The 12,119-nt window shown below is 51.2% G+C and overlaps 4 protein-coding genes across 4 annotated transcripts; 2 read left to right on the forward strand and 2 right to left on the reverse strand.

Moving 5' to 3' along the window:
- Nucleotides 1–2,236: 2,236 nt before the first annotated feature.
- Nucleotides 2,237–4,596, forward strand: P174DRAFT_465053 (putative GTPase activating protein (Gyp3); the record flags this gene model as incomplete). Its single annotated transcript, XM_024830491.1, has 2 exons — nt 2,237–2,360; nt 2,432–4,596. The coding sequence occupies 2 exons, from the start codon at nt 2,237–2,239 to the stop codon at nt 4,594–4,596; spliced, it is 2,289 nt and encodes a 762-aa protein (XP_024677133.1).
- A 1,484-nt stretch (nt 4,597–6,080) lies between these two features.
- Nucleotides 6,081–7,366, reverse strand: hasA (Zn(II)2Cys6 domain-containing transcription factor hasA; the record flags this gene model as incomplete). The annotated part of the gene is made up of 2 exons (XM_024825974.1): nt 6,081–6,947; nt 7,001–7,366. 2 exons carry the CDS (start codon nt 7,364–7,366, stop codon nt 6,081–6,083), a joined length of 1,233 nt encoding a protein of 410 aa, XP_024677134.1.
- A 1,238-nt stretch (nt 7,367–8,604) lies between these two features.
- Nucleotides 8,605–10,095, forward strand: hasB (MFS-type transporter hasB; the record flags this gene model as incomplete). Its single annotated transcript, XM_024829331.1, has 4 exons — nt 8,605–8,783; nt 8,867–9,225; nt 9,285–9,835; nt 9,889–10,095. 4 exons carry the CDS (start codon nt 8,605–8,607, stop codon nt 10,093–10,095), a joined length of 1,296 nt encoding a protein of 431 aa, XP_024677135.1.
- A 388-nt stretch (nt 10,096–10,483) lies between these two features.
- On the reverse strand, nt 10,484–12,029 carry hasC (O-methyltransferase hasC). The gene is made up of 2 exons (XM_024831423.1): nt 11,733–12,029; nt 10,484–11,673 (listed from the first exon to the last, which is right to left on the reverse strand). Exons 1-2 carry the CDS (start codon nt 11,953–11,955, stop codon nt 10,595–10,597), a joined length of 1,302 nt encoding a protein of 433 aa, XP_024677136.1. The 5' UTR covers nt 11,956–12,029; the 3' UTR covers nt 10,484–10,594.
- Nucleotides 12,030–12,119: the final 90 nt, after the last annotated feature.

Here is a 12,119-nt window from a genome sequence, read left to right on the forward strand (position 1 = left end):
AATTCCGACCAACATACGTATTATCTCCAACACAAATGATACATTGGATACATTGCCGACAGAATGCATGACTCAGTCGGCAGTACCGCCGTTTCGACCCGTTTCGACTCCTCTATAAAAGAAACAGGTGATGCATATCAAGGGGGTATACGGAGTAGAAAGGGCTTGAGCCTCTAGTTCGGTCTCTAGATAGTTTCAACCCATCTGGCCAATCCTCCGTGATGATGCATTGACAATGTGCTACAACCTACAGCCTACAGCCTACGGAGTACAGCTACAGCCTACAGGGATAACCGGAACTGTTCAACGGGAGCAGCCGTAACCCGACGCAAGGTGCGTCACATTTCGCGCTTGGAATTGGTCATTTAAGGCAGCCGGATCAATTTCCACCGGGTACGTACTACTACAGAGGACTCCGTATTCGAGAGATCATCACATCACAATTAATAACTCCTTCCCTCGGACTTGGGTCGGTGCTAGATATGGAATAGGATATTGGAAAAGACCCTTGGGTGGAGCACGCCCATTCTACGGAGCACCTTAGCGGAAGATGAAACGCGAGGGAACGAATGAAGGGTTCTAGACTAGACTAGGCGATTTCCAAGCCAAACCTCAGTGCCGCACATTTAATCAACAAAACAAGATACCGGAGGAGATTGCCTGGAAAATCAACGGGCGTAACGCGCAGTTCACCGTCATCACGTCAAGTTTACTTTTACCCACGGTCTGGGTTTGGGACATGTCGAAACTCGCTTAGAGTACTCCGTATTTGGTTTGAAGGTGTAGAATGAGAATGATGATGGGTAGGTAAGGTACTTTTGAATGTCTCCTGTCCTAGGTATGCTGTATGCATCCATGGATGTGACACCTCCAATCCACTGTTAGTACTGCTGCAGAGCGCAGACGGAACGGAACGAAGGTCGAACCCATGGGTGGGAGCACAGTTGTTGTTGGTTGATTTAATCTGCAGAGTGCAGACTGCAGCCATACTATCCAGTAGTACATGACTGGACCTGTTCGTGTAGCGTGATAGGTAGACTAGAGTTGAACCATAGGCATGGAGTAGAATAGATGCCTGTCATGTCACCTGCATATGAGCCACTAATTGGATGCTGGATCTGTCATACTGCTGAACAACAAGGGTGAGGGGTAAATTATTGCATAACTATGAATGGGTTTATCGATATAACTCGGAGAACCCCTGCAGCCTTAGTACCTTAGCATAGGTACCTGTATCTATCCATCTATCTCTCCTCTGGATGATGGATAGATACCTCTGGTCCGGAGTACATTGGACATTGGATAAAAACATAGATAGGAGTTCCCTGTATCCTTAGACTAATTTACAGCGCTTCCAACTTCCAACTTCCAAGACCCAAACAAGGACGGAGTCTTGCCCGGACCGACCGCCATCTGTTGATATCATCCGATCGTCATCTCTTGTTAATTCGAAACAGCTCGGAAAACTTCATACTTCATTACTCGGAAATGAAGATGCAAATCTAAACGAGCTCATAGGCTTACTTTCTTTCTCCAACATTTTCTTAAATACTTGCAGTGTCTGGTGGAGTAAGAGAAAACGAATTGATACAGCGCTAGACCCAAACGAGGCAGTTTTGGCCTCATTTTTCCCCTTTTCCGCATCGTCTCGAAATTCATAAATCAAAACACCACTACGGAATACTAGTCGACTACCCACCTTACGAATGGGCTATGAGCCTATGAGTGCGTACCTTAGACTAAGTGTCACTAAGAAAAGCACAAGATCTCGTTTCTTTCGTCCTTTTCCAGCTTTCTTCTCGACCCCCGATTCTCCATCCACAATACGGAATCTTTTTTCTTCCTGTCCTCTCCTGGAGATTGAGTCTTCAATTGAACCTCTGGTAGGGTCCTGAGACTTTTGCTTGTCCAATGGACTGATATCATCTGGCGTGGGTGCTGGGGCCTCTTCGATCCTCTCGTCTCTTGTTCCAATATTTTGACGCTCATTTGCTTGTCCCGTTCCGCCGTTATCGTTAGCTCGGGCTATACGACCTCTCAACGGAATACCAGACCACGTATCTGCGATCCTTTCGCTGGCTCTTCAAACTCTCGTTATTCTTTATTACGACTCTCTTTCCTCCTCTCCAACGACCCTCATATTCGTGTAACTGTCTGACCGTGGTATTGCACCCCGTTCGTCATCCATTGCGTTATCGACAAATGTCCAGCGGGAACTGGGTTCTATCTCGTGGCCATGGTCACAGAAAATGGAGAGTTTCAGTGGTCCTCCCGGCAAGGCGAACGTGAGACAGCCAGGAGTCGCAAAGTACCACCTCATCTACGCTTCGATCCTCTAAGAATCCATCCTCCCGATCCTCGTCCTTCCACTGCCGGCGCATCTCGATCTCCGTCCCCCTCTTACCGCCTGTGCCGCATCCTCCCCGAAAAGCATCTGCATATCCTCATCCTGATGACCCTTTTCTCCGCGGCGCCTCTTCTCAAGTCGGGGGAACTGATGAATACGCGCTGAGAAAACCAACCTACCGCACTCAGACCTTCCCTCGTTCACCCTCCCCAAACTTTGCCCGACCAGAAGATGACTTTCAGCGTCCGTCTTACCGAAGAGGCCCTCCTCCTGGCCGACCAGGATTACGAATCTCGATGTCGACGTCGAGGATGTATAGCAGGCGCCCGCGGGGACCGCCGTCTCGCGAACACTACCCCAATGAATCTCCGTCCCGAGGCCTTGCATTACCTCGGTATACGCCTAATGGATCTTCCGACGTCTATTCAGACGAAGCGCTCCGTTCCAGCGTCAATTCGGCAATGACATCGCGATCAAGCATTGAGCAAGCCAGTGGAACTGAACGCAGCAGTGTCTTGACGAAGAGCAGCTCCATAACTGACCTGTCGCCGGACACTCCGGATGGCCCGGGCGAAAAGGATGGCGGGATGAGCGTTGAAGACGCGATTTCCATGTACTTGGATGGGTTCAGCGATGTGACGGAGGAGCCAGCCTCACCGGGCTTTGGTGACGACAGCAAAATGCGACCTATCAGTCCACGCCCGCCTACGGAATTCACGTACGACGATGGACGTAGCTCTGAAGAGAACTCTCCTGACCTCCATCCTTCGAATGACCTGCCGCCGGTCCCACCGCTTCCCGAGTTGACTTCCGTAGATAGAAGACTACAAGATGAGCAGTTTTTGAAAGAGACTAACGACGAAGAACGCCCAGCAGAGTCATCGAATCAGAAAGAGACCCAGGAAACCCCGGCCGTCAATCCGTCGGAGACAAAGGTCCTACTTTCAGGCGTTGTACCTCCTCCCCTTCTGCCAGGGACAGAGCATCGTGATCGGTATGGATTCCGCAAGAAAACGAACTATATCACCCTTGAACAGTACGAAGCTTGGAATGGACCATATTCAGAGTTTGTGGCGAGCCGGAGACTCAAATGGGCAGAATTGCTCAAGGAGAACGGGCTGCCAACGTCCGAACCCACAGTATTTCCTGCCAAATCGTCCAAGATGAAGCGGTTTGTCCGCAAGGGGATTCCATCTGAGTTTCGTGGGGCGGCCTGGTTCTGGTATGCAGGGGGGTTCGATCTCCTCAACCGGAACCCGGGACACTATGACCGACTCGTCAAGGAAGCCATGGATTCTCCCAACAACGACGATAAGGAGCACATCGAGCGCGATCTGCATCGGACATTCCCTGATAACCTTCACTTCAAACCCGAATTTGTCGACGAAGCTATGAGCTCGGGTACTAGCGCTGGCAGCAGCAACCCGAAGTACAGCTCGGTCACTGTTGAGACTCAGATGATCCAGTCACTCCGTCGCGTTCTCTATGCATTTTCCCTTCACAATCCCAAGGTGGGCTACACGCAATCGCTCAATTTTATCACCGGTATGCTCCTGCTTTTTCTTCCGGAAGAAAAAGCGTTCTGGATGCTGCATATCGTGACGTCTGTGTATCTGCCGGGCACCCATGAGATCAGCCTTGAAGGTGCCAACATCGACCTCTGGATCCTCATGGTCTTGCTGAAGGAATCTTTACCCCATATTTACAACAAGATCGCTGGCCACCCTGGCCGGTCGAAGACTCCGGCCCTGACGGTGGACTCTCGGCTTCCGGATATCACGCTGGGACTGACCAACTGGCTGATGTCGTTGTTCATCGGCAGCTTGCCTTTGGAGACGACGCTGCGTGTTTGGGATGTGTTCTTCTTTGAGGGATCAAAAACGTTTTTTCGTGTATCCCTCGCCATATTCAAGGCCTGCGAGAAGGACATTCTTGCCGTATCCGATCCCATGGAAGTCTTCCAAGTCGTGCAGACGGTGCCGAAGAAACTGCTCGACGCCAACGCATTGCTGGAGGATTGTTTTGTACGACGACACCGTGTCGGACAAGGTCGCATAGAGGAGTTGAGAGCCTCCCGACGGGCGGCTGTCCGACAGGAGAAACTGAGGCGTTCGCTGGCCATCAGCAAAGGTCAGCTCCAGGCTGCCACGGACGAGTGGCCGACCACAAGGTCGCGGACGCCTATTCCTGGGCTTGAACGCAAAGTCGCGGATTCCTGGCGTCATATGAGGCAGCATGCCTTTAGATGATTTCACAGGTGCCGGTCTACAGACTGCAAAAGGCCAATCTCGGCCCAGCGATCCACGAGCTCGACTATGATCGGACTCCTTATCTACACTATTAATGTTTATCATGTACAGCGCGAGGGACATATGAAATTCCGTTATGTAGCTATTGCCTTCTGATACCCGTCTTGTAAATTTCCGCCTCATCGTACCTCAGTACATAGAACCGTCCCCCCTGAAGGCTGATTTCCATGCACCAGATGGCGACGCAGTCTAGGGCCGGGGGAAAAAAAATGCCATTTATCTCTTTAACACACTCAAAATGTGCGATTCCATCCCCAAACGTACGTCTGTAGGGCTGCCTGAATAATGCCTCCAGATGCGGGTCAGTAAATTGACACCAGTCAGGGACGATGAACCCGCTTAGCTTACATGGATTCTGCCGGTCAGTTTGCCATTCCAAATGAATCACATTTAGAACTCATACAGCTGATGTCGATCCATTTCATTCGCCTACCTCTTCTATTGGTAGGTCGAGAATTGCTCAATGTCATTGGGAATGATTGGATACCATCTCATCGGGCCGCTTTCCTCTTACTTTAGTACCACTCTAAGCCTTAAAAGTATAAGGTAACTAGGCCTAGCCTACCTAACCTTGGGCCGAGTCGGCGATCCCTTTCTTCATGAGCCTTACCCCCCACCAATCCTATGCCACAGGTGACAGACCCTAGATTAAACTTCCCAAGCCAAACACAAAGGGGGCACCGTACAGACGAGATCAGATTGAACAAGGATAAGAATAGACAGACTGGCTTGCAGGGGCTGATACACACTCAAAAGTCTGGAAGTCCTTGCCAGCAATGAGGTGGTCTTCCTACGTGTAGTGTGGCTGGCACTGGCCCGCCTGACTTGGGTTTTTTTGCCTACATCTCAGGTCGGTAAAAGAGTAAGGCTCATTGGTCTTTATGGGAGTGTCTGCGTCGTACGCGAGTAAAAGTTGTACTACCTCGCTGTGCTCACTGGGAGAGGTGTGTTTGTTGGATGGTATTCCCGTGGGAGGGCGGGGGGTGGCGGGATTGCCTTTTTCTTCAAGGAATATGTGATCATGAGGAGGCGGGGGTTTGGGGCGAATGTTGCTGCTCTAGATTAACTTAGTTGGAAGTGCCTGACCTGCATGGATTCAAGCCAGCTGAGGTACTGTCAACCCTCCGAGACAATACATTCTTTGGCTTTTCACCTCCTTGCATAGAGATAGAGATACTACTGTTCCATTTCCTCAAGCACCAGCACAGCCATTGGCGAAGGTAATATTTCATCTTCAGCCAGCTGTGACAATGGTGATTGGTTTTTCTATTGTATTATGTATGCGGCTGGACTGGTGATTGTACTACCTTACTTCAGCCCAGTCTTACAGGGCCAAAAGTTGTCAACGTGTCTTGGAGAGTTGAGGTAACCATGATCATGCCACTTTTTATTCTATTTGTTTTATTTCTATTGGTTTTTTTGGTCTAGACGGCAACCGCAGCCATGAGAACTTCCAATGCCGCATTTTTGCGGCTGATACATTGGGTCATGTAATCTCGATCGGTGGCGGACAAGCCTCTTAGCATTGGCTCGTTGGCGCTGGAGTCGTGTCGGGGAAGAGCAGCCTCGCATTGCCCGCTTTCGTCCAGAAAGTCTACGGATCCATTCACAAGGTTTTGTAATGCGTCGAGGGCTTGCCGCCCCTTGGAGAGGGTCATCTTGACAAGTACATTCCGGATAGCCTGGCCCTCTTCCTTGGTGACTTTGTAGTCCCCTAGAGAGCAGGGGATCAGGCGTTGCTCTTCTTCCGGAGGCGACAGGCGCCGGTTGTTCATGGTCAGTTGCTCGAATAATGTGAAGATCAGCTCGATCGCGGAAAGCGTGAGAAGGATTGATGAAATGGACTTGTCGCAGGCATCACAGGCGATGAATTTCTCGCACGTCTCGAGAGTTGATGTGATGGACTTCATCGCCAAGTCGAATCGATCGGACCTGTCACGACATGTGAGCTGATGTAGGGTGGATATGTTGACCGCCTGTGTTTGAACGCAGGCGCACGGATCCCCCATCACATCTAGACGCGCATGAGGGGATGGGAACCCAAAGGATATCGGTGTAGTGGGGTCGCTGAGTTGCCGCAAGTAGGTCTCGCCTGCGAACGAGATGGGTGTCGTGAAAGCTTCAAGGCTCTCTGATGTGCCTTCCCTGGGAGTCTGAAGAATTGGGCCTAGGTCCATTGTCCACGTGTCCAACTCATGCGGCGTTGGAAGGCATTCGTTCTCATGTTCGGTCGACTTGATGCATTGGTTGGCCGGCGTCGGCTGGACAGAAGATTGGAGAGGAATATGGCCCTGCTAGCCATTAGAGACAGTACATAATCGCAGTGGTTGACGCAGCGACTCACCTGTTTCCAGCGGGTTGACTGGAAAAATGGACTCGGTAGTAGTGTCGTCGCATCGGAGAGATCGATGTTCAGATTCCCCAGCTCTCCATTGGCTTCCCGCAATTGACTTGTCAGCCATTCCATCCGTAGCTGATGCTCCCTCTCTAATGTCTTCCGGTTTTTGCTCCCTTTGGGCTTTCCTGCCCTGTTTTGATAACCGTAGCGACAATTCAAGCCCTTTGACGTGCAACGGAAACATGGAGACCCCCCGGAGCACTTGACCTTGCACTGATGGCACGAATCACAGGCAGAGCGCAGCTTTTTGTGATCGGAATTGCTCTGCTGGGTGGTCGTAGGACTGGTCAAGTAAGGAAGTGTAGAGGTCATAATGGCGCCAAGAAATCTCAACCCAAGGCGGTTCTTATCCGGCAAAGATGCTTAGCATCTTCAAGAAACGAGAAAACGCTACCGGAAGGGGGTTCAAATAGGAGAGGCGACGCGATGGGGCCAAAAAAAGGCCACACTGCAGAACTCAGAAACACGATGCTCTTACGATCGTCCCATTGCCTGAGTCGCTGACAGACGGCTGAGTCCAATAGCGAACTAACAATCATGCTGACAGTTCGTTGGCGTCCAATCGCTACGACCAACCTGGCAGGCTGGCAGGCTGGCAGCCTGGTACGCGAGTGCTAAAAATGACAGGGGATGACTGTGAAGGAAGGGGAGGCTATTAATTTCCAATTGCATGGCCATGATGACAGACACTAGGATTATGGTCAGCTCCCACCTACAGACGCTGATTGATCGAAGTAGAGTGGTTGAATGACTTACCACTTCTGGTAAATAGTAGGGTATGATGGAGAAGATGGATAAGATGGCGCGGTCGCTTCGTATTTTAGTGAGAAATAAGCGTGCAGTCTGGAGAGTAGCCGAGCCGGAAGAATCCATTCCTGACAAAGATGGAATGTTGGGTAAGAGAGACGAAGTAACTAAAGGGAAACAGCCGATGGTCAGCTCACCTCGTCAGAAGGCCTGGAATCGCAATGGGTTGAAGATGTGGTGTGCTTGTGCTTGTACGGGTTTGGAAGCCTTGGGAGGCTTGGACTTACGGGCTTGGGCTACTTGGCCGCCTAGAGCCCAGTATCTACTCTGTAGGCTCTAGCTCTAGCCCCTAGACTAGGAACGCCTCGGCCGAGCTCAGGCGCTGCAGATCCTCGGCCGAGCTTAGCGGACTGCTTGAGCTCGGCCGAGCTAAACTAACTAACGGATGCGGATCTTCCTTAACTTTGTTTTGTCTGCTAAATGCTGACTATAGCACTACTACTCCGGAGTATGTCCTTTCCTTCACTATTCATTATATTATTATTATTATTATTATTATTCTTTTTATTATTCCGCACGAAATCCTTCGCCCCCCGTTGCTTTCAGGCCGAACCTCTGTATATTCTCCCCTTCCCCCGAGACCGAGCTGATTCCCGCCATAGCCTCCTTAAAAAGACTTCCACACCATGGACTACTGTCTCCCTCATCATCATCCATGCCAACCCAACCTACTCTCGTGTTTCTCCCACTTTGATCCTCTACGGTAATTGCTTCTCAACGCAAATACCAAATACTCCCTCACGATGTCGGAAGAAGTGCCTAAGCACGAAGCTCCCTCGGCGATCAGCCCAATAGAAAACGAGGAGAAAGGCCTGGCCCCCAAACCCCTCGACCGCGTGCCGCCCAATGGTGGTGCCAAGGCATGGGCTTGCGTTGCAGGCTCGTTTCTGCTTCAGTTCTGTTCATTCGGTTACGTCAACGCGTATGTATCTATTCTCTTCTATTCTCTCTTCGTCTCGTTTCTCCGTACATTTGAGAACAACTAACTGACCTTGCGAGAAACAGATGCGGGATCTTCCAATTGTACTACCAGGAGACCATGTTCAAGGACCAAACCTCGTCGGCCTTGGCCTGGATCACCACCCTACAGATCTTCCTGCTTTTCATGTTCGGTCCCGCGGTCGGCAAACTGATTGATGTCTACGGATGTCGCAAGACGCTCCCACCATTCAGCATCGGGGCTGTGTTTTCCGTGTGCATGCTGAGCTTGTGCACCAAGTACTGGCAGGTCATGCTGGCACAGGGAGTCGCCTTCGGTCTGGCTGCCGCGGGGCTATCTCTTCCCGCCATGGCAACGGCGACGCAGTGGTTCTCGACTAAGAAAGGGTTGGCAGTCGGCATTGTGTCCGCAGGTAGCAGTCTAGGTGAGAATAACTACGAACCTCTGCAACCCAAACTCATAGATGGCTAATGACGGATGCAGGTGGGGTGATTTACCCATGTATGCTCCCTCGACTGATTGAACAGGTCGGCTTCGCGTCGGCTGTTCGTTGGACTGCACTCATGCAAGGCATCCTTTTGTTTATTGCCAACCTTCTCTGCTCGTCTCCTTACCCGCCTCTTGGTAGAGGAAGTAAAGGAACCTCCACAGACAAGGATGCTACAGATGCTCCTCCCCGCACCAGTGGTCTTCGCGGATTCAAGAGTTTGCCCTGGGGTTTCTTCGTTTTGGGTTGTTTCTTCACCATGTGGGGGCTTTTTGCGCCCCTCAATTACCTCCCAGAGATGGCTGCGCTTCATGGATATCAAGACTTTGCTCAGTACACCTTGGCGATTGCCAATGCAGGATCTCTGGTTGGCCGGATTGTGCCCGGCTGGATAAGTGACATCATCGGACAGTTCAACACCATGTGCATCGTGACCAGTCTATCCGGCGTCTTGGTGTTGGCCTTCTGGCTGCCCCTGGAGTTTCATACGTCGCTGGCCGGTATTATTGTGTTTGCCTTGCTCTTCGGTTTTGTCAGCGGCGGCTTCGTCAGCCTTGGGCCCCTTGTGTCGTCTCCCTTGCGGAAGACCGTGTGGATGAGATCGGGGTGAAGCTCGGCGGCTTCTGCTTGGCCATTGCGCTGGGAGCATTGACCGGCCTTCCAATCGAAGGGGCAATCAAAGACCGCGAAGGCAACAAATTCACGGGTTTGATGTGCTTTGCGGGAGCAACGATGCTTCTCGGGGGAGCATGCACGGCGACCGCTCGGGTGTTCAAGGGCGGACCGCGACTCATGAAGAAAGTTTGATGGACGGGCCTGGCTAGTATTTATCAAAAGGGTCGCAATGTTACTCCTTGTAATGTTAGAGTAGATAATAGCTTAATTGAAATGAACCACTCTCTGAAGCTTTCTATCTTTACCAGGGATGTTGACTAGTTGGAGGACCATAATCGGGGCCATAGAGACAATTGTCAGAATGAGAGAGTGTAAACCGCACTGCTATTGTAGCTCAGCCAAGTGGGATCCTATTGTCTTGCAAGCTTGGGACATTAGGATTATTAGTTATTCAGGTTTGGACAATGCAAATTTTATATGGAATACATGCTGTGCGACTCGGCTAGGGTGCGCAATTTACACGAGAATTGGTGACTGTAGATAGCACGCTGAGGTAACACATATAAACGTCGAGGATTTAGCTCTCTCTCTTTTGGTATTCAGGCTGTCTACAGACAAAGCATAACTACACATCCCATCTTCACAAGATCAAGATTCATGACAAATTCCTAAGAGACCCGTGTTATCTACCCTACATCAACTCCGACTCCCATTCCAATCCTCCTACACCATTGCCATTGCCATTGGCACGCGGTGACCCCGTGCAAGCACCCACTGGGCGCAGCTCCAAGATCTGAGTGAGACATCCACGAGGGGAGACCACCCGGTTCAGCCGCCATCCAGCCTCTTCCGCCAGCTTTCGGTACTCCTCCAACGTCCGCTCCTTGTTTCTGCACCGCGCCAGCATCCGGATATCAGCGTACCGGGCCCCGCGTCCCAGACGCCCGTCAAACAGGACCGACTCAACAATCAATACACGGCTTACTCCCGGCTTGATGACCATGGTCTCCCGGATCCGCCGAAGCAGCTTGATACAATCCTCATCGCCCCAGTTATGCAGGATCCACCGGAGGAGGTAGACAGATGATTCTGGAATCGGGTCCTGGAAGAAGTCTCCTCCAGTGATCGAGACAATTCTGCTGGTCAGAGGGTCCTCGGCGGGGAACCGCTGCTTGAGGATCTCTGCGGTCGAAGGCAGCTCGAATGCAGCGGCCGTGGCGTCGGGGAACTTCTCCAGGTAAGACCGGATAAAGTCTCCTACTCCGGCCCCGACGTCGACCACAGTCTCCGACCTGACTTCGTCCCATGGGTAGTCGGCAAGCAACCCAGGGGCCTCGACGACGCTACCCGTGCCGGTGACTTTGTGGAAGCCAGCAGCTCTGCCCGTTTCGGCCAGATACTGGTAGATGGGCTTGTCAGTGTTGTAGAAAAGCTCGGTGGCAGTTTTCGGCTGATCGCTTCTCAACTGGTCTGGGAGACGCGAGAGGAGGTCATAGTACTCGCGGGGGAAAAAGTCAACCCAATTAATCCAGGTGGCCCAGTGGTCTTTGCGGAGGAGGTTGGAGAGCCGGTTGTTGGACAACAGGCCAGTCTTGGGGTCCTGCGAAAAGTAACCCATCTCACGCAGATAGCGAACTATCTGGAATAGTCCTTGTTCGTGCAATCCGGTGGCTTCGGCTAGCTGCGAAATGCTGCAAGGTTGGAGCTTCTGGACGTGATCGGCCAGTGCATATTCGGATGCACACAGCAGGACCTTGCTGTTCGTAAACGCTGATTTCCAATTAGTCTCCTTTCGAGTATACAAAGTGTGTGGATTTGTAAAGGCTTACCAAAAACCCCATCTACCAACGTCATATGAGGCGGAGTCAGGGTGACGAGAAGCTTGTCCAAGGCCTGCACTGTGTCTAAGATCTTCTGGTAGACCGAACTCGACGACTTCAGCGACCCTGGAGACACTTCAAGACAGGAATCGAGCTCCTGCGCCAAAGGGCCTTCAAGCTGCGACAATGCATGCTTGATGTTCCAGTTCAAATGCTCAAGTTCGTTTTCCATTCTGAATCTTTGCTGATCAAGTAACAACGTTTCTCGGTGAAAGTTTTGATCCGTCAGTAAAGCGATAGCATTTATTTTCTCGACAGGAACCTATCGAAGGAAGTAGTGTTTATGATACTATTAATTATCAAAGTCAGCTTACGCCTGGCAGTGCTCGGTGGATA

This window comes from Aspergillus novofumigatus (genome assembly GCF_002847465.1).
Source record: "Aspergillus novofumigatus IBT 16806 chromosome Unknown P174scaffold_13, whole genome shotgun sequence".
Classification (NCBI taxonomy): Eukaryota; Fungi; Ascomycota; class Eurotiomycetes; order Eurotiales; family Aspergillaceae; genus Aspergillus; species Aspergillus novofumigatus.

Excerpts from the sequence above, each read along its gene's own strand:
- hasC (XM_024831423.1), bottom strand. The coding sequence starts at position 11,955 with ATGGAAAACGAACTTGAGCATTTGAACTGGAACATCAAGCATGCATTG. Across the intron at positions 11,674-11,732 it reads GTTGGTAGATGGGGTTTTTG|CGTTTACGAACAGCAAGGTC; the intron begins GTAAGCCTTTAC and ends ATTGGAAATCAG.